Source organism: Schistocerca americana, chromosome 3, assembly GCF_021461395.2.
Source record: "Schistocerca americana isolate TAMUIC-IGC-003095 chromosome 3, iqSchAmer2.1, whole genome shotgun sequence".
Classification (NCBI taxonomy): Eukaryota; Metazoa; Arthropoda; class Insecta; order Orthoptera; family Acrididae; genus Schistocerca; species Schistocerca americana.
The window spans coordinates 916,083,786-916,103,769 of NC_060121.1; the positions used below are offsets into that span (position 1 = coordinate 916,083,786).

Genomic DNA, 19,984 nt, shown 5'->3' on the forward strand with positions numbered 1-19,984 from the left:
CTGTGTGCAGCTGCCGAAGAAAATTACTTTGAGGGGCAGAATATAGTTGTCTGTAAAAATTAAAACTTTTGGTAGATAAGAAAATCAGTCTCCTTATACCAGTCAAACACGTCGTAAATGCAAAACAAAGAGCTACAAGTTACGGAATGGAAGGTATCTGTAGGTTTCAAAATGCAGCAGAACGTTGTGTTATTGAAGATCTTGACGGTTCAAGCCAATGGAAGGTAGGTGAAAATCAGAAATGTGTCTCGGCATAAGTAAAGGTCTTTAAACAGTGGCTGGTTGCTGTATTTTTTCAAGTAATGCTTGAATAGTAATAAGAAGCGCGCCCTTGAGTGCGCAAACCACCAGGCATCAACGTCATTGTGAAGCGGTGCTGCAGAGTCGGCTCCTCTGCAAGGCGGAGACTGGTTGGCCTCCTTACGCGCCTCCCCCAGCCTCTGGGTCCGGTTGCTCCTGCTGGTCGTCGGGAGCGGCAGCAGCATCAGCTTTCTGCCCGTCGCCCCCGGCGTCACCTCCGCCCCCGGCGTCACCGCCCCCGCCGCCCCCGCCACCCCCGCCGCCCTCCTCCTCGTCGTCGTCCTCGTCGTCGGAGGGCGGGAACCAGGCCTCGGCGTCGACGGCGCCCTCCTCTGGCCCCGGGCTGATGTAGCACGGCTGGAACTGCGACAGCGCCAGCACCGCGTCGCCGCGCGTCGCCTCCACCACCACCACCAGCTTGTCCGTCCTGTCAGCAGTACAGCACACATTGAACTGGACGTCGTAGCTGCTGATGAGTCCTTCGGGCTGTGTGCCCCTGGTCGATCACGAAGAAACTTTTTGTTTCTGACGTTTCGTCCAGAGCTGCGCTGGACATCTTCGGACGTGCTGCTAGTGATGTTGAATCTTGCCAACTGACAAGCCGGACATCCGAGAACGACATAGATACTGTGTAAAGTGCCTGTGATCGAGTTTACACGTGACCAACAAAGATAATATTAGTCAGAGATAAAACTTAACTACCGATTGTTGCCTGTCAATGATAATAACTTACTTTCCCAAACGGAAGCGGGAGCGACTGAAAGAAATAACATTCCCCCAGTTACATGCTTGCGTGGTCAACAAGTCTGCTGAAGTGTGTTCACAAGTATGGTACTAAATGAAACACTGATGATGCCATCATCTGGTGTGCCATCATCAGGTCGCCAGTCAAGATGAGGAGGCTCATAGTGGTACTGAGCAAGGCGCACCGGCGGCTATCCAGGCCCCCCTACCCCTTATCGAAGAGGGGGAAGCGCGATGTGCCGAGGCGAAGACGTAGCCGCCGACTCAGTTAACGGTGACAAGCGCCATGCTGCATATTTCCACCGACAACACAGTGGCCGCTCTCAAAGCTGCTTTGGCTGGAGAGAGGGCTGCCTTAAAGGCAGAAGTTCAACGCCAGCTGCAGCAGCTGCGGGAGTAGCTGAGAGTCGCCAATAGAAAAAAAAAAAAGACGCCAGCCCCTAGACCACCACCCCCCCCCTCCTCCCCCCCACAACATGGGGCTGAGATCGGGGGATGCAGACGGACGCCTCAATGGTCACTGCTGGCGATCCCCGGAGAGGAACAGAATAACGAAAAGAAGAAGAAACTCCTGCTCCAGCCACCCACTCCCCAAAGGGGCCAGTGGCCACGCAGCAGTGCGCCCCCGATACCGATCGCCCCCAGGGGCCAGCGACGTCACCAAAGGCTGCTTACAAAGCCACCCACTCGTTGTCGCTCCCCAGGGCACTAGTTACAGCGCAACCACCCGCGGGCCTCCATCTCCCAGGCAAGAGCAGTGTGGGATCAGTGCTGTATAAGACCTCCATACGCTGAGATGAAGAGGTTAGCACAGGAAAGGAATTCGTGGCGGGCCGCATCAAACCAGTCAGTAGACTGACAACCAAAAAAAAACCGCTGCAGGACGAAGCCTAACCCCATCTCGTCAGTCCCTATCCTTTCACCCCTCCCGATCAATGTAGACATCCTATCCTCCATCATCCTTATCCTTCCACCCCCGCGCAGCAAGTGGCGCTGCTCAAATTCCTCTCCCTGCAATCCTTTATCATAATCAGTGCCAGTGCCGTTTTTACCCCAGCCCAATGGGGGTATGTTGTTGGCGCTGAGGAGGAGACCTTCCGAGAAGGTCTGCAACACCAGCAGAAAGGATGAAAAACCCACCACTACAGACAAGCCCTCTGAGCAACAGCTCGGAAGCGCCTCAAAGAAGGGGAAAAGGAATAACAAAACAACGAGGACCTAATCTGGATGCTCATCACCATTTGTTACGTTTTATTCTGATTTCAGATCAACTACTGCCGATTCTGCATGAGAGGGCACACTGAATCAACCTGTGAAGGCGAGCAGGAGTACCACGAAAGTATTTAGCTTGTGCCATCTCAGGTCTAGGTGAGGCTTTTCATCCTAGCGACCAGTAACCAGTGACCCAGGCGAATGGTTCGTCAGCGCACCTGATGAAAGCAACATCGTCGCTTGCCGGAATATTGTGGCCGTTGAACGTAGATGTCCGGCTATGTGAACTATTTTGTCATGAATTACGCTGGGAGGAGCTGGGAGGAGCTCTTAAGAGCTATTAATAGCAACTTTCAGTTCAGACAAATGCAAATTATTTGAAAAGCAGTACCCCATAAATGTGTCTTCCAATTACTTTAAGGTCATTGGATGACACATTTATGGACGACTGCTTTTCAAATGATTTACATTTATCTCAACTGAAACTTCTTGGAAGATATGTTAAAGCGACGTATTAGCTGCTCATGTGAACAGATTATTATTATTATTAAATTAAACATTTTATTCTTACATTTTATTGTTATTATTAACATCCTAGGCATCTGTGGCACATGAACTGAGGTTAACCCTCCAGAACGGAACCCACGACCCGCGCCTACGACCAACACACTAGCACTGCCTTCAACTTATCCCGGCTATCCAAACTACAACAACGTTACAATAGCACAACCACCAGAACGTCTGTTCTAACAACAACAACTAACTACTGCTAGAGCTACCACTACGACGATGACGACAACTACGACGACAATATCAACAGCTTGCTAACAGTACAACCGCTACCACCAGATAATCAGTTCTATCAACAACACACTAGCACCACCAAAAAACAATTGATTAATCTCATTGACGTGACATCAACGCTCATTGACACTGCTCTCACCAGGAACACTACCTCCAATCTTCATGTGACCTCCTCCTTACTGGACATGGAGAGTCTGTGAAGTTTATTCGTACAAGAACACGACAGACGATTTTCTGTATGAACTATTATTAAAATTTTAGTGACAATACAGGATGGAGAAAAATAATCTGATGTCAGCGCACGTAGGTGACGTCAAACCCAGCAAAATTTAGCAGTGAAGTTTCGTCCGACTAAGTTGCCATTGTGTTATGCTGTGGTAGTTGTGAGCCACTGCACTTGCCGAGTGCTGCAGCGTGCAGCAGTCACCATGAATACACACATACAAATAACGAAGCAACTGGCATTCTCATGCCTTATGGAGCAGCGGGGTGCAGTACTGTAGCGGCGAGAAGGTGGCATGCTGAACATTTCCCAAACTGAAAGTTACCAGCAGGCGCCATAAATGTGAGTTTTGTGCTCTCGAAAAGATAAGTTATTTAAAACGCAGTAACAGTTAGCTAGTCCACATTAATCAATAAGTTCGTGGATCAGAGTGTATTTCAAACTTACTATTAAAGGGTTTTTCTTTTCTTTGCGACAAGATCTAAAAGTTTATAAAATCGAGTTGTAGTCCTATGTTGTTTACGTTTTGGCACAATAAACTTAATGAATGTAGTTTAATTGTTCCTTTTCTTTCCATAAATTTAAGAACAGCACATCCATTCACGGTTTAGTTCGTATTTCCTGAAGGTAGTCTAGCGTTTACGTTGTCTTTTTCAGAATCGTATACATTCAGCTGCGTATAGGCAAAAATTTGGAAACTATTTTTGTGTTTATTGGTAATTTATTTGACTTGTCCTTACTAAGTTATTATTTTACCACGAGTGAAAAGTGCATGACTTGCCATATAATTATCACTTCTTGGATATGGCGTGATAGACGCTGTAGTTTTTTCTTTAGCATTGACTAGTGGCTTGGGAATAGGTGTCCTTCAGACTGTATTAGCTAAGGTTAGGAAAGATCTGGACAGATGAAAGACGTGGACGATAAAGATATGTAGGAAATCGTAACAAGTAATAAAAGAAACAGGCATAAAACTTCATCTGGCAGCTTTATGGTGAATGCGAAAAACACATTTGGCTTGTTGCTTCTGTTAGAAATCGATCAGCCTGCAGCAGCTATATGTGTAGAGAGAGCACAACAATCTTTCAGCTGTAAAATGAGAAGTGAGGAAGTAGGAAGGCCAGTAAAGAGAAAGAAAGTTTTGTTGCTCGATTGTTCTCTTGTTAGAGGTGTAGACCAATTTTTACAGGATGAACTAGGTTCAGAACACCAGACCACCGACTTTTTTACGCCTAGTGCTAGTCTGGGTGACGTGACAGATCATTTTGTAAAGACTTCATGAAGGAAGGCACCGTGATTACAGAGGGTGGGCCGGACAATAGAATTGACAGAGATACTTGGTACAATATAGAGTGTGACCTGCTAAGGACTGCACCACCATCGAGACATATCAGAATTGAATTTGTACCTGTTCTGAAACGTCATGACCAACATCATCTGAATACTTATATCAGGAGAGATAATTTGGAGTTGGAATGGCTACTTACGTAAGGTGCAGGGTCACATACTGGCATGATTCCTGTTGATTCTGTCCCTAGGTGAGATTATATTAGTCATGGCCTTTACCTCACGAGGAAAGGGAACAGCAAACTGGCTGAGCTAGTAACAGGAAATCTGTCATGAGTGGTAAAATACAGTGGTTACAGGTGTCAGAGCAGTACCTTTTAGGGTGGGTAGGACAGGAAGAAACAAAGTTATGAGAGTGGCTAGGATTGAAACAAACCTTCAGTTTGAGAAAGAAGCTAAACAACATAATCCTGATATATTGCATCGATAAAAACAGCTGTTGAAAGATAATTTTTAGCAATCACCAGAAATTTGACTTCCACCCAGTTACGTCTCAGTCAGTGTGAAGTGCCAGCTAACTTAACTGCGTCAAATCATTCGATGATTAAGGAATAAAATTAATGAACTATTATTTGCATTGATGAATTATAACCACCAAATCCAGTTGACATAATCTGCCTCTCTGAATATCATGTGGCAAACTAGTACAGAGGTGTTAAGTGTTACAGGACTCGGGCTAGCGTCTCACTTCTGCGCAGCAGAAATGGTGAAAGGAGCAATTGCCTCATTCATTAGGTATTGTCATAAATTTAAGAACATATGCATTCATAAATTTTGCTTACAGCAGCACGTGCCACAGAAACAGAATTTCGTTAAAAATTATTTATAATATTAAGAATATACTGAGGACCTGCTGTTAATTTTAATCTGTTCATAAGTCACCTCTAAGCTCTATTGATCTGTGAAACAGTAAAGAACAAAGAAAAAGTACTTGCTGGTGATTACAATGTAGATTTCCTTATAGACTCTTCCTGTGAGAATTTATCGCAGTCAGTAACATCATCATTCAACGTAATATCTGTTATAAGCTTCTCAACTTCCCAAGGACCATTGATAATATCCTCATAGGGAAGTCGATAAAACATAATTATATTATAAAACCAGTAATCAATGGCCTCTCAGACCACGACATGAAGTTAGTTTTTTTAAATATTAATACTAATTAGGATGCAAAATCCACTAAATCAGAGATCAAGAGGGTAGCCAGGAAAGTAAAACTTGGTTATTTTATGAAACTCCTCAATAACACGCTCTGGAGTGAAGTATACAGTGCTCATGGCATAAATGGAAAATGCAGCACTTTTATTTATAAAGCCCTTACCTTAGTTGCAAGCTGTTTTACCCCCAAAAGTAATTCAGTTTAGACCAAAGTCTACAAAAAAACCGTGGATTACTCAACTAATAAAGGTACCTATTAAGACACCAAAGGAAACTCTATCTTTCAGTCAGAAAACTCTCTCTGTCTGTACCTCGTGGAAAGAAATACAATGGAACCTCGCATAGCGCTCATAATTCCTTCCAGAACCTTACTTATAGTGCAAAACACTCGTTAATGTAAAATACGATAATGCGTTCCATGCAGAAAAAGTACTAAAAGTTTTGTCTTATTCATGCCATTTATTCAAAGAAAATTAGTCATACAGTATTGTGTAATTTATTATTCAAGATACATAACTAATTCTTTTTTACTAGGAAGCTATCTACAGTCAATTGATTCTTCCAACGCTTCAACACTTGGCGAAAATGCGACACAGCATTATCGTCAAATAAATTTGTAGCTCGCATAACCTATGCTTTACTGGGGTGATGATTTTCAATGTACGATGCAATCAATTCCCATGCTTTCAGCATTTCTGTTATTGCGCGAGAAGATTGCTGCTTTGCTGTTACTGCTTCCTCCTTCTCCTCTGAAGAACTCCTCTCCACAACTTCCTGCTGTGAAGCACACTGCAAATCCGTAACCTTTTCGGTGACCGTTTCTTGGTTATAATCTTCCATAAGCTCATCGATACATTGTTATTCACTTCTAGCCCCGTGCTCTTGGCCAAAGGGACAATGCCGTTGACTACAGGCTCTACAGGTACTGACTCAAATGCCTTAGAGTCACATTCGACAACGCACTCCGGACAAAGCTTCTTCCAAACAGAAGTGAGAGTTCTCTTGGTAACCGTTTCCCACTCCTTTCCGATCATTATGATACAGGCAACGATGTTGAAGTGATATTTCCAAAACTCTCTGAGAGTGAGATTGGTAACTTCAGTCAACTCAAAATAATGCTCGAAGAGTGCTTTAGTGCGTAATTAGAAATAATAGAAATAATCTGCTGGTCCATGGACTCGGGTAACAGAGTGGTGTTGGGAGGAAGAAATTGGATCTTGATGAATTGGAATTCTTCAGAGAGGTGGTCTTGCAAGCCTGAAGAATGGGCAGGAACGTTGTCCATAAAAAGTAACACAAGGAGTGGCACATTCATTTCAAGCAAATATGTTTCACTGAAGGACCGAACACGTCAATGATCCATTCACAAAATAGATTATGTTTAACCCAACCCCTTTTGTTCGACCTCCACATCACATTTAACCTGCTGTTCTGGACTTCAAACTTCTTGAAGGCTCGCGGAGTTTCTGAATGGTAAACAAGCAGCGATTTAATTTTCAAATCGCTGCTTAGATTGGTACAGAATAGCGGTGTGATACAGTATTTCATTGGCTTGTGACCGGGCAATGCATTCTCCTCTGCTATTATAAAGATACGCTTCGACGTCTTTTTCCAGAATACACCCGTCTCATCACAACTGAAAATCTGTTGCGGCACATAACCATCAGAATCTAGGAGCATCTTGATGATGAAGTTCTCTGCTGCCTTTGTGTCGGAGCTACCTGCTTCTCCATGCCTCACAACGCTGTGGATGCCAGTTCTTCTCTTCTCGAACCACCCACGGCTTCTCTCAAACACTTTTCCGTTCGCTGATGATCCTGCCGTCTTCTTAACGAGGTCGGCGAAAGTCATCCTCGCCTTCTCACAAATGATGTTCTCGTTAATAGAGTCGCCTTGCAACTGTTTTTCATTTACCCATATAAGGAGCAATCTTTCGACATCGTCCAGAATATGAAACCGTTGTTTAGATATTCTAGTCAATCTCATTGAGGCATCTGTCTCCTTAATCTTGTCCACGTTCTTGAGGTTAGTGCAAATAGGTGATGTAGACCGATTGTAAGTGCATGCTAAATTAGCAACGCTCACACAACGTTCGCAGTTTTCAGATTTTATGTTTAATTTCTAAGGTAATTTTCTTTCTGTGATGGTCGTCTTTTGCGGCTTTTTCTTCGGGGACATTTGTACGAAGGTTATTAAAATTTGCATACAAAAAAACACAGTGTGAACACAAGTTTAGAAACATGTGTGATCACAAACTGCAGTAAGATGGTAGCATAAAGTGCGCTAAACCCAGACTGCAGAACATACAAAAGACATTGTTCATATGTCGCTGCCGACGATGAATGGTGTTCATATTGTTGAACGTTTCCACCGCCGCGCGTGAACGGCTGGTGGCTGGTGACGTCACACTAAATCGTCGTCACTCGTTAAGTGAAATATCACTCGTCAAGCTGTCTTTTTTTTTTATTTACAGTTTGTTTCACTCGTTATGCGAATTGCGCGTTATGGGATGTGCTTGTTAAGCGAGGTTCCACTGTATTGAGAATAGTTATACCGACATCAAAGAAAATACAGCACAAGAAAAAGATCGTTACATTAGATAACAAACTAAAGGAAATATGGGTTATAAGGGAGAAAGATACTGGTAAAACAAAAACGAAGAAGAGCAAATATCATGAAGGCTAAATCCTACATTGATAACAGAAGAGTGCAGTCTTGCAGAAGGGTTTTGACAAATATTTCATAAATTTTACTGAGAAGAGGGGTTGTCAGGTTCAGTAGCTGCTGACATGGAGTATATCAGACCACCTATTACAAATAACTTCAGTAGTATGAATATGGACCTCACTACACTAGTAAAAGTAATGTCCACCATAAAATCCTTAAAAATAAATAATGAATAGTAGTTATGATAAATTATCAACAAAACTACTTAAAAGGTATTCTGCCAATTCATTTTTCACTGGAATATTTCGTGACTGGCTGAAGTTAAGCATCTCTATGGAAAGGAAATAAGGAAATGAAGTCAAACTCCCATCCAGTTTCAATATTCGTTTGCATTCTCGAAAACGTTAGGAAAGATATTATACAAGTGGCTCCTTAAGTATTTGACTTCAAATAATACATTGTCAAAGTCACAGTTTGGATTTCTAAAGAGTTCCAATATTGAGAAGCCTGTTAACACCCACAGCGGGAATACACTTAATTCATTAGGCAATAAGTTACTGGCTGCTCGTATATTGTGTGATTTGTCATATGCATTTGGATGCGTATATCACAATACGCTTTTAATTAAATTAGAATATTACGGTGTAACAACCATTGCTGCAAACTCATTCACCAATCTTATCTCGATTTTAAGATACTTACTCTTGTGTATATTAATGACCTTCCATCAGTATTACTAGATGCCAAGTTTGTTTTGTTTACAGGTGATGCAAACATTGTAATACATAGAAAATCAAGCGTAGTTTTAAACATATCGTTTAATAAACTTTTAGAGAATATTAATTAATGGTTCCTAACCACTTTTTTTCACTAAAAACACATTATATGGAGTTCAGATCTGGTAAGAGAATTCCTGGCAGTATATGCTCAAAATCTGACGACAGTTTGATACAATTGGTTGATTATGTTAAATTCTCTGGATTACAGCTTGCTGATAAATTAAACTGGAAGGAGCGTATCAGAGAATTGGTGAAACGCCTAAACGAATCTTTATTTGCACAGCAGATGTTGTCAGTCAGAGGTGGTATAAAAACAAAAACGGTTGGCATACTTTGCTTACTTTCGTTCCATAACGTCCTTTGGGATTATTTTTTGGGGTAACTCTTCAAGTCAAGGTAAAGTTTTCCAAGACTAGAATAATGTAATACGAATTACTTATGATGTGAACTCTAGAAAGTTCTGCGAAATTCGTTTCAAGAAATTGAAAAATACTAACTACAGCTTCCCAATATATTTCCTCTTCGATGAAGTTTGTCATAAATCATATATCCCTTTCAAATCAACATTTCATGGAATCAATACTAGAAATAAGAATAACCTTAACAAATATTTAAAGGTACCTGCTTTTGTTCAGGAAGGTGTCCATTACTCAGGAATACATATTTTCAATGAGTTACCGGCTGCCATAAAAAGTTTAATAAATAATAAGGTTCTGTTTGAGAGGTACCTACAGGATTTATTGGTGGCCAACTCTTTCTACTTCATTGATTATTTTTTTATTTGAATCGACTGGAATCTAAAAATTATAACCAATATCAAATAATGTGAGTATGATGTGAAAGCTGGTTATGTACATCTTTAGTGCAGTAACGTGATGAATGTAAACTTATTTATCTCTTTGTTTATTCATGGCTACAGCCTAAAATAATATGATAAGCGTGAGATAATCTGCACGTCAGTGTATTCTACATGTACATATTTGTTGTTAGCTTTTGACTGAAAATATGTTTCATATTTTTCTTACTCCACAACCATGAGGAGCATTTCACTTGGGATCTGTGAACAGTATATTACCAAATCTTTTATTCTTTGTAAAACTGTAATGTGTTTTTCATATTCTACATCCTTCAGGATCTCCTCATTGTGGATGAGTTGGAACCAAAAGGACATCCAACATAATCCAAACACCTTCATGGCAGTGGACCATCGCTTCAGAGAGACAATTTTCTTTCCTCGCCGAAAAAAGAAGATACTTGACGGTGCAGAACAGTGAAGAACTTGGAAAATGATGAAGAGGTAGTCTAGCGTTTCAAAACAATGCTGTCAACCCGTATAACAGTAACAGGTCATGAAGTAGTTAATTTACAGGGTGTTTCAAAAATGACCGGTATATTTGAAACGGCAATAAAAACTAAACGAGCAGCGATAGAAATACACCGTTTGTTGCAATATGCTTGGGACAACAGTACATTTTCAGGCGGACAAACTTTCGAAATTACAGTAGTTACAATTTTCAACAACAGATGGCGCTGCAAGTGATGTGAAAGATATAGAAGACAATGCAGTCTGTGGGTGCGCCATTCTGTACATCGTCTTTCTGCTGTAAGCGTGTGCTGTTCACAACGTGCAAGTGTGCTGTAGACAACATGGTTTATTCCTTAGAACAGAGGATTTTTCTGGTGTTGGAATTCCACCGCCTAGAACACAGTGTTGTTGCAACAAGACGAAGTTTTCAACGGAGGTTTAATGTAACCAAAGGACCGAAAAGCGATACAATAAAGGATCTGTTTGAAAATTTTCAACGGACTGGGAACGTGACGGATGAACGTGCTGGAAAGGCAGGGCGACCGTGTACGGCAACCACAGAGGGCAACGCACAGCTAGTGCAGCAGGTGATCCAACAGCGGCCTCGGGTTTCCGTTCGCCGTGTTGCAGCTGCGGTCCAAATGACGCCAACGTCCACATATCGTCTCATGCGCCAGAGTTTACACCTCTATCCATACAAAATTCAAACGCGGCAACCCCTCAGCGCCGCTACCATTGCTGCAAGAGAGACATTCGCTAACGATATAGTGCACAGGATTGATGACGGCGATATGCATGTGGGCAGCATTTGGTTTACTGACGAAGCTTATTTTTACCTGGACGGCTTCGTCAATAAACAGAACTGGCACATATGGGCAACCGAAAAGCCCCATGTTGCAGTCCCATCATCCCTGCATCCTCAAAAAGTACTGGTCTGGGCCGCCATTTCTTCCAAAGGAATCATTGGCCCATTTTTCAGATCCGAAACGATTACTGCATCACGCTATCTGGACATTCTTCGTGAATTTGTGGCGGTACAAACTGCCTTAGATGACACTGCGAACACCTCGTGGTTTATGCAAGATGGTGCCCGGCCACATCGCACGGCCGACGTCTTTAATTTCCTGAATGAATATTTCGATGATCGTGTGATTGCTTTGGGCTATCCGAAACATACAGGAGGCGGCGTGGATTGGCCTCCCTATTCGCAAGACATGAACCCCTGTGACTTCTTTCTGTGGGGACACTTGAAAGACCAGGTGTACCGCCAGAATCCAGAAACAATTGAACAGCTGATGCAGTACATCTCATCTGTATGTGAAGCCATTCCGCCAGACACGTTGTCAAAGGTTTCGGGTAATTTCATTCAGAGACTACGCCATATTATTGCTACGCATGGTGGATATGTGGAAAATATCGTACTATAGAGTTTCCCAGACCGCAGCGCCATCTGTTGTTGAAAATTGTAACTACTGTAATTTCGAAAGTTTGTCTGCCTGAAAATGTACTGTTGTCCCAAGCATAGTGCAACAAACGGTGCATTTCTATCGCTGCTCGTTTAGTTTTTATTTCCGTTTCAAATATACCGGTCATTTTTGAAACACCCTGTAATAGTCAAGCTTTACACAATAAACATCACAGAAAATTAGTATCTGATATAACATCTCATGGATGGACATTTAAAGTTTTCCTGGTGCTGATGATTCAGCTGAACCATTATCTGCAGAAAATGTAGTTAGGAACAGTATATTTTAGCACAACAGGTTTCAGCAAGGTGTTAGGCGGGAAAAGTTAGTTTAAATGTACACAATTCCGCCTACTTGTTACTGATTGGACCACATTTTATGGCCATGGTTCCACAGTGGTGCATTTCTGACCCACGGTTAACTTGCAAATTTCGCTCGATTCGATGTCCCCTACCCTGCTCTGGTCCTGTTATCGGGCTATTTTTCTCCACCACGTACCATCCGAGGTCACGCCCCTACCATCAGACGCTATGCTTCAGAAATGTCGTAGCATAATGGCTGTTTTATGAAGCTATTTTTTTCTTTCTTCAAAGTTACAATGTACAACTTACACAGTTCGTCTTAGAACTACAAAAATAGCAGTCACCAGTTTGATAATGGAGGGGACAGAATTGTTGATGGGGACCAAGGACAGAAGATACACTACTGGCCATTAAAATTGCTAGATGACGTGCTACAGACGCGAAATTTAACCGACAGGAAGAAGATGTTGTGATATGCAAATGATTAGCTTTCCAGAGCATTCACACAAGGTTGACGCCGGTGGCGCCACCTACAACGTGCTGACATGAGGAAAGTTTCCAACCGATTTCTCATACACAAACAGCAGTTGACCGGCGTTGCCTGGTGAAACTTTCTTGCGATGCCTCGTGTAAGGAGGAGAAATGCGTACCATCACGTTTCAGACTTTGATAAAGATCGGATTCTAGCCTATCGCGATTGCGGTTTATCGTATCGGGACATTGCTGCTCGCGTTGGTCGAGATCCAGTGACTGTTAGCAGAATATGGAATCTGTGAGTTCAGGAGGGTAATATGGAACGCCGAAGTGGATCCCAACGGCCTCGTATCACTAGCAGTCGAGATGACAGGCATCTTATCCGCATGGCTGTAACGGGTCGTGCAGCCACGTCTCGATCCCTGATTCAACAGATGGGGATGTTTGCAGGACAACAACCATCTGCACGAACAGTTCGACGACGTTTGCAGCAGCATGGACTATCAGCTCGGAGACCATGGCTGCGGTTACCCTTGACGCTGCATCACAGACGGGACCGCCTGCGATGGTGTACTCAACGACGAACCTGGGTGCACGAATGGCAAAACGTCATTTTTTCGGATGAATGTAGATTCTGTTTACAGCATCATGATGGTCGCATCCGTGTTTGGCGACATCGCGGTGAACGCACATTGGAAGCGTGTATTCGTCATCGCCATACTGGCGTATCACCCAGTGTGATGGTATGGGGTGCCATTGGTTACACGTCTCGGTCACCTCTTGTTCGCATTGACGGCACTTTGAACAGTGGACGTTACATTTGACATGTGTTAAGACCCGTGGCTCTATGGCTCTACCCTCCATTCGATCCTGTGAAACCCTACATTTTAGCAGGATAATGCACGATAGCATGTTGCAGGTCCTGTACAGGCCTTTCTGTATACAGAAAATGTTCGACTGCTGCCCTGGCCAGCACATTCTCCAGATCTGTCACCAACTGAAAACGTCTGGTCAATGATGGGCGAGCAACTGGCTCGTCACAATACGCTAGTCACTACTCTTGATGACCTGTGGTATCGTTTTGAAGCTGGATGGGCAGCTGTACCTGTAAACGCCATTCAAGCTCTGTTTGACTCAATGCCCAGGCGTATCAAGACCTTTATTACGGCCAGAGGTGGTTGTTCTGGGCACTGATTTCTCAGGATCTATGCGCCCAAATTGCGTTTAAAATGTAATCACATGTCAGTTCTAGTATAATATATTTGTCCAATGAATAACCGTGTAACATCTGCATTTCTTCTTGGTGTAGCAATTTTAATGGCCAGTAGTGTAATTAGGAACAGTATATTATAGGATAACAGGTTTCAGCAAGGTATTAGGTGGGGAAAGTTAGTTTAAATGTATACAATTCCACCTACTTGTTACTGATTGGACCACATTTTATGGTCATGATTCCAAAACCATGCATTTCTGACCCACGGTTAACTTGCAAATTTCGATCGATTCGATGTCCCCTATCCTACTCTGGTCTTGTTATTGGTTTTTTTTCTCCACCATGTACCATTCGAGGTCACGTCACCAGAATCAGATGTTATGCTTTAGATATGCCGTGGCATAATGGCTGTTACATGAAGCTATTTTTTCTTTCTTCAAAGGTGCACTGTACAGCTTACACTGTTCGGCTTAGAACTACAAAAATAGCAGTCCCGTGTTTGATAATGGTGGGAACAGAGTTGTTGATGGGGACCAAGGGCAGAATATAGAGGGTGGTCCATTGATCGTGACCGGGCCAAATATCTCACGTGATAAGCGTCAAACGAAAAGACTACAAAGAACGAAACTTGTCTAGCTGGAAGGGGAAAACCAGATGGCGCTATGGTTGGAACGCTAGATGGCGCTGCCATAGGTCAAACGGATATCAACTGCGTTTTTCAAAAATAGGAACCCCCATTTTTATTACATATTCGTGTAGTACCTATTTTTTCGCTTTGTGATAGATGGCGCTGTAATAGTCGTAAACATTGGCTCACAAATTAGGAAGAACAGTTGATAACAGGTAGGTTTTTTAAATTAAAATACAGAAAGTAGGTACGGTTGTTGCAATTTGATACATGTACCTTTCTGAACTTATCATTTCTGAGAACGCATGCTGTTACAGCGTGGTTACCTGTAAATAGCACATTAATGCAATAAATTCTCAAAATGATGTCCGTCAACCTCAATGAATTTGGCAATACGTGTAACGACATTCCTCTCAACAGCGAGTAGTTCGCCTTCCGTAATGTTCGCACATGCATTGACAATGCGCTGACGCATGTTGTCAGGCGTTGTCGGTGGATCGCGATAGCAAATATCCTTCAACTTTCCCTACAGAAAGAAATCCGGGGAGTCAGATCCGGTGAACGTGCGGGCCATGGTATGGTGTTTCGACGACCAATCCAACTGTCACGAAATTTGCTATTCAATACTGCTTCAACCGCACGCGAGCTATGTGCCGGACATCCATCATGTTGGAAGTTCATCTCATGCAGTGAAAAACCTTGTAGTAACATCGGTAGAACATTACGTAGGAAATCAGCATACATTGCACCATTTAGATTGCCATCTATAAAATGGGGGCCAATTATCCTTCCTCCCATAATGCCGTACCATACATTAACCCGCCAAGGTCGCTGATGTTCCACTCGCCCAATAGTGCATATTATGCCAGTTTACGTTACCGCTGTTGGTGAATGACGCTTCGTCGCTAAATAGAACGCGTGCAAAAAATCTGTCATCGTCCCGTAATTTCACTTGTGCCCAGTGGCAGAACTGTACACGACGTTCAATGTCGTCGCCATGCAATTCCTGGTGCATACAAATAAGGTACGGGTGCAATCGATGTTGATGTAGCATTCTCAACACCGACATTTTTTAGATTCCCGATTCTAGCGCAATTTATCTGCTACTGATGTGCGGATTAGCCGCGACAGCAGCGAAACACCTACTTGGACACCGTCATTTGTTGCAGGTTGTGGTTGACGTTTCACATGTGGATGAACAATTCCTGTTTCCTTAAATAACGTAACTATCCGGCGACCGGCCCGGACACTTGGATGATGTCGTCCAGGATACCGAGCAGCACACGGCTATTGGGCATTATGATCACAATAGCCATACGTCAATACGATATCGACCTTTTCCGCAATTGGTAAACGGTCGATTTTAACACGGGTAATGTATCACGAAGCAAATACCGTTCGCACTGGCGGAATGTTACGTGATACCACGCACTGATACGTTTGTGACTATTACAGCCCCATCTATGACAAAGCGAAAAAAATGGTCCAACTAAAAGATTCATATTTCTTTACGTACTACACGAATAGGTAATAGAAATGGGGTTCCTATTTTTAAAAAAACGCAGTTGATATCCGTTTGACCTATGGCAGCGCCATCTAGTGGGCCAACCATAGCGCCATTTGGTTTCCCCCTTCAAGCTACACGAGTTTCGTTCTTTGTAGTTTTCTCGTTTGACGCTTATTTCGTGAGATATTTGGCCCCGTCACTATGAATGGACTATCCTGTAGTAAGTGGGTTAAAATGAATGAAACAGTTATTCAGAGAAGAAGAGGCTTGTTCTGGACACAATGGTGTGGAGAGATTCATCAAAGCAGTCTTCGGACTGAAGACCACAACACCAACAGCTGCGGGAGAGAGAGCAATACTATTACAAAGGAGACAGGACAACCAAGAGTACAGGATGACGGCATCACCATCAAAGCGAATGGAAACAACAAACCGGAAGTCGAAAACATTTTGAATAATAATTTTTTAAATGTTGTAGAGAAAATAGGATCTAAATGTTCATTAGAAGAAGCAAGGCAGTTAATGGAAGAGGCCTTACCCACACCATTTGATACAACTGAAATTCCACCCACCTCTCCATCTGAAATTAGGAAGATAATAAACTCTCTCAAGAATAAAAGCTCACATGGGATTGATGGCATTTCCAGCAGGATAATAAAAGCTTGTTCCCAAGAAATAAGTGGGATTCTGAGCCACATATGTAATAGCTCTCTGAAGCAGGGTATTTTCCCAGATAGACTGAAGTATGCAACTGTTAAACCACTGCATAAAAAAGGGGATACATCTGATGTCAACAACTACCGCCCAATCTCTCGTCTGACTGCCTTATCCAAAATTGTTGAAAAAGTAATGTATTGTAGAATAGCTTTACACCTTTGTAAAAATAAAGTTTTAACAAAATGGCAGTTTGGTTTCCAGAAGGGTTTTTCAACGGAAAATGCTATATATACTTTCACTAATGAAATATTAAATGCTCTAAGTAACCGGACGTCACCCGTTGGGATTTTTTGTGATCTATGAAAGGCTTTTGATTGTGTAAATCATGGAATACTCCTAGATAAGCTGAAGTACTGTGGTATGAATGGGACAGTGCTCAAATGGTTTACATCATACCTAACTGGAAAAGTGCATACAGTTGAAATAAACAGTTCACATAATATGCAAAAAACTGGCGATTTCTCAAACTGGGCAACAATCAAGAATGGGGTGCCGTAGTGTTCGGTCTTGGGTCCTCTGCTGTTCTTAACATATATTAATGACTTGCCGTTCTATATTCACGAAGATGCAAAGATGGTACTTTTTGCCGATGATACAAGTATAGCTATCACACCCGACAGACAAGAATTAACTGGTGAAATTGTAAACGATTTTTTCAAAAAAAATGGCTCTGAGCACTATGGGACTTAACATCTGTGATCATCAGTCCCCTAGAACTTAGAACTACTTAAACCTAACTAACCTAAGGACATCACACACATCCATGCCCGAGGCAGGATTCGAACCTGCGACCGTAGCAGTCCCGCGGTTCCGGACTGAGCGCCTAGAACCGCTGGACCACCGCGGCCGGCCAATTTTTTCAGAAAATCATTAAGTGGTTCTCTGCAAATAGGCTCTCATTAAACTTTGACAAAACACAGTATATACAGTTCCGCACAGTAAATGGAATGACCTCTTTGATAAATGTAGACTTCGATCAGAAATCGGTAGCTAAGGTAGCATATTCAAAATTTCTAGGTGTATGCATTGATGAGGGTTTGAACTGGAAAAATCACACTGAGGATCTGCTGAAACGTTTGAGTTCAGCTACTTTTGCTATTAGAGTCATTGCAAATTTTGGCGATATACATCTCAGTAAATTAGCTTACCACGCCTATTTTCATTCTCTGCTTTCGTATGGCATCATATTCTGAGGTAACTCATCATTGAGTAAAAGAGTGTTCATTGCACAAAAGCGTGTAATCAGAATAACTGCTGGAGCTCATCCAAGATCATCCTGCAGACACTTAATTAAAGAGCTAGAAATCTTCACTGTAGCCTCACAATATGTATATATTCACTTATGAAATTTGTTATTAACAATGCGAACGAATTCAAAAGTAATAGCGGTGTACATGGCTACAACACTAGGAGAAAGGATGATCTTCACTACTAAAGGTTAAATCTAACTTTGATTCAGAAGGGGGTAAATTATGCTGCCTCAAAAGTCTTTGGTCACTAACCTAACAGCATCAAAAATCTGAGAGATAGCCCATATAGCATTTAAAAGGAAATTAAAAGAATTTCTTGATGGCAAGTCCTTCTACTCATTAGATGAATTTTTGGGTATAGTAAGTGGGTAATTTCCCAACCCCCACAAAACAAATTAAAAATATTGAGTGTCATGTAATATTTTGTCTAATGTAATATCTTGTATAGACAGACACCTTTTATTAACCTGACACGTTCAACATCATTACGAAGTGTCGTATTCATGATCTATGGAACAAGTACTAATCTAACCTAATCTATTCTAATCAGAGAACAGAGACTGGAGGAGACTGACTGCGGCTTGGCGGCGGCGGCGGCCTGGTAGTCTTCGTCGGTGTCGGCGACTCGCGACGCCTCGTCGGGCTCGGAGGCGTCGAAGTATGCGCGGCGCAGCACGAGCTCGCGGTGCTCGGCGAGCGCGTCGGCCAGCTCCTTGGCCTTGCCGGCGTCGAAGACGAGGACGGCGCGCGGGGGCGGCGGGGGCGGCGGCGGCCCCAGCAGCCGGTCCGCCAGCTCCGGCAGCAGCAGCGACGTCGCCAACGCGCGCGCGTGCGCAGTGCGCGGCGCCCACACCGTGGGGAAGCGCGCCGCCGGGCTGCACACAGGATGGCGATTATTCTTCACTGTGAAACGTGCCAGCCCTAATACACAGAGGAAGAAAGGTGTAAACACAAAACTTTGCAGACCCAAGTTCGGTGCGAATGCGCATGCTCAAACATTTTGCAGTGGCGCCGCAATCGTGCAGGGGTCCTAATTAAACAGCGCAGAGTGGACACGTGACGATCACACCCCCACTCGAGGAGGACACTAGTAGTTGCAGGATTCCAGGTGGGCCTAATCGTCTGCACGAGAACTCCAGGCTTGTCGACACGACCTGTGGTTCTCCAGGTCGATCGTTCAGGGTGTTCCGTCAGACGATGTTTGGAGCAGTGGACACGAGATGGCACCCACGTGCGACTTACAGGGTCTGGAGCGACCAGGGAGACAATGAGGCGACAGGATCGAAGAATCGTGCGGCAAGAGAACAGGTATCCTTCAGTGACTCGCTCCACAATACAGGCACAAGCACGGGTGTCAAAAAAAATGGTTCAAATGGCTCTAAGAGATCTAATTCAGTTTCTTTTATACATTATGGTATGGATAAGGACTGTGCTTGCTGTGAACGGACAGAATGAGAAATGGCTGCTGTCGGTAAACAGCTGGAGGCAGTGTTGGCTACAGTCCACAGGCTTGGGCCTACTGCTCAAAGTTGGGGCGACATCAGGGTGCCGAGGAGGGTTGGAATCCGCTGGTGACCAGGTTGTCGCTGCGTCTTCTGATACGCGACATCTGACCGGTCCATCTTCACTCCTGAGTGAACGGCGGAAGGTAGCGTGTTCGCAAGTCACTGGGCGGAAAGCGAAAGAGGGAATGGGCCGCAAAGCTGGCTCCTTACACCGTAGCAACAGGTACGAGGTGCTACCCAGTGTTGATAATACTTGTGATCCAGCACGAGGTGCCTCTCTTGTTGTGCCAGCGGCCGATTTTCCTGCGCGGTTTAGACAACTGCAGAGGGCGGTTATGCTAGTGATTGGAAGCTCCAACGTTGGGTGGGCAATGGAGCCCCG

The 19,984-nt window shown here is 43.4% G+C and overlaps 1 protein-coding gene across 1 annotated transcript in view; it reads right to left on the reverse strand.

The window, feature by feature from the left end:
• Positions 1-420: 420 nt before the first annotated feature.
• LOC124606517 (thioredoxin domain-containing protein 3 homolog) overlaps positions 421-19,984 on the reverse strand; it is a 155,977-nt gene continuing 136,413 nt past the window's right edge. The window contains exons 10-11 of the mRNA XM_047138501.1: positions 18,673-18,815; positions 421-727 (exon numbers count right to left, since the gene is read on the reverse strand). Of these exons, the coding sequence (XP_046994457.1) occupies positions 421-727; positions 18,673-18,815 (450 nt within the window). The remainder of the gene's footprint in view (positions 728-18,672; positions 18,816-19,984) is intronic.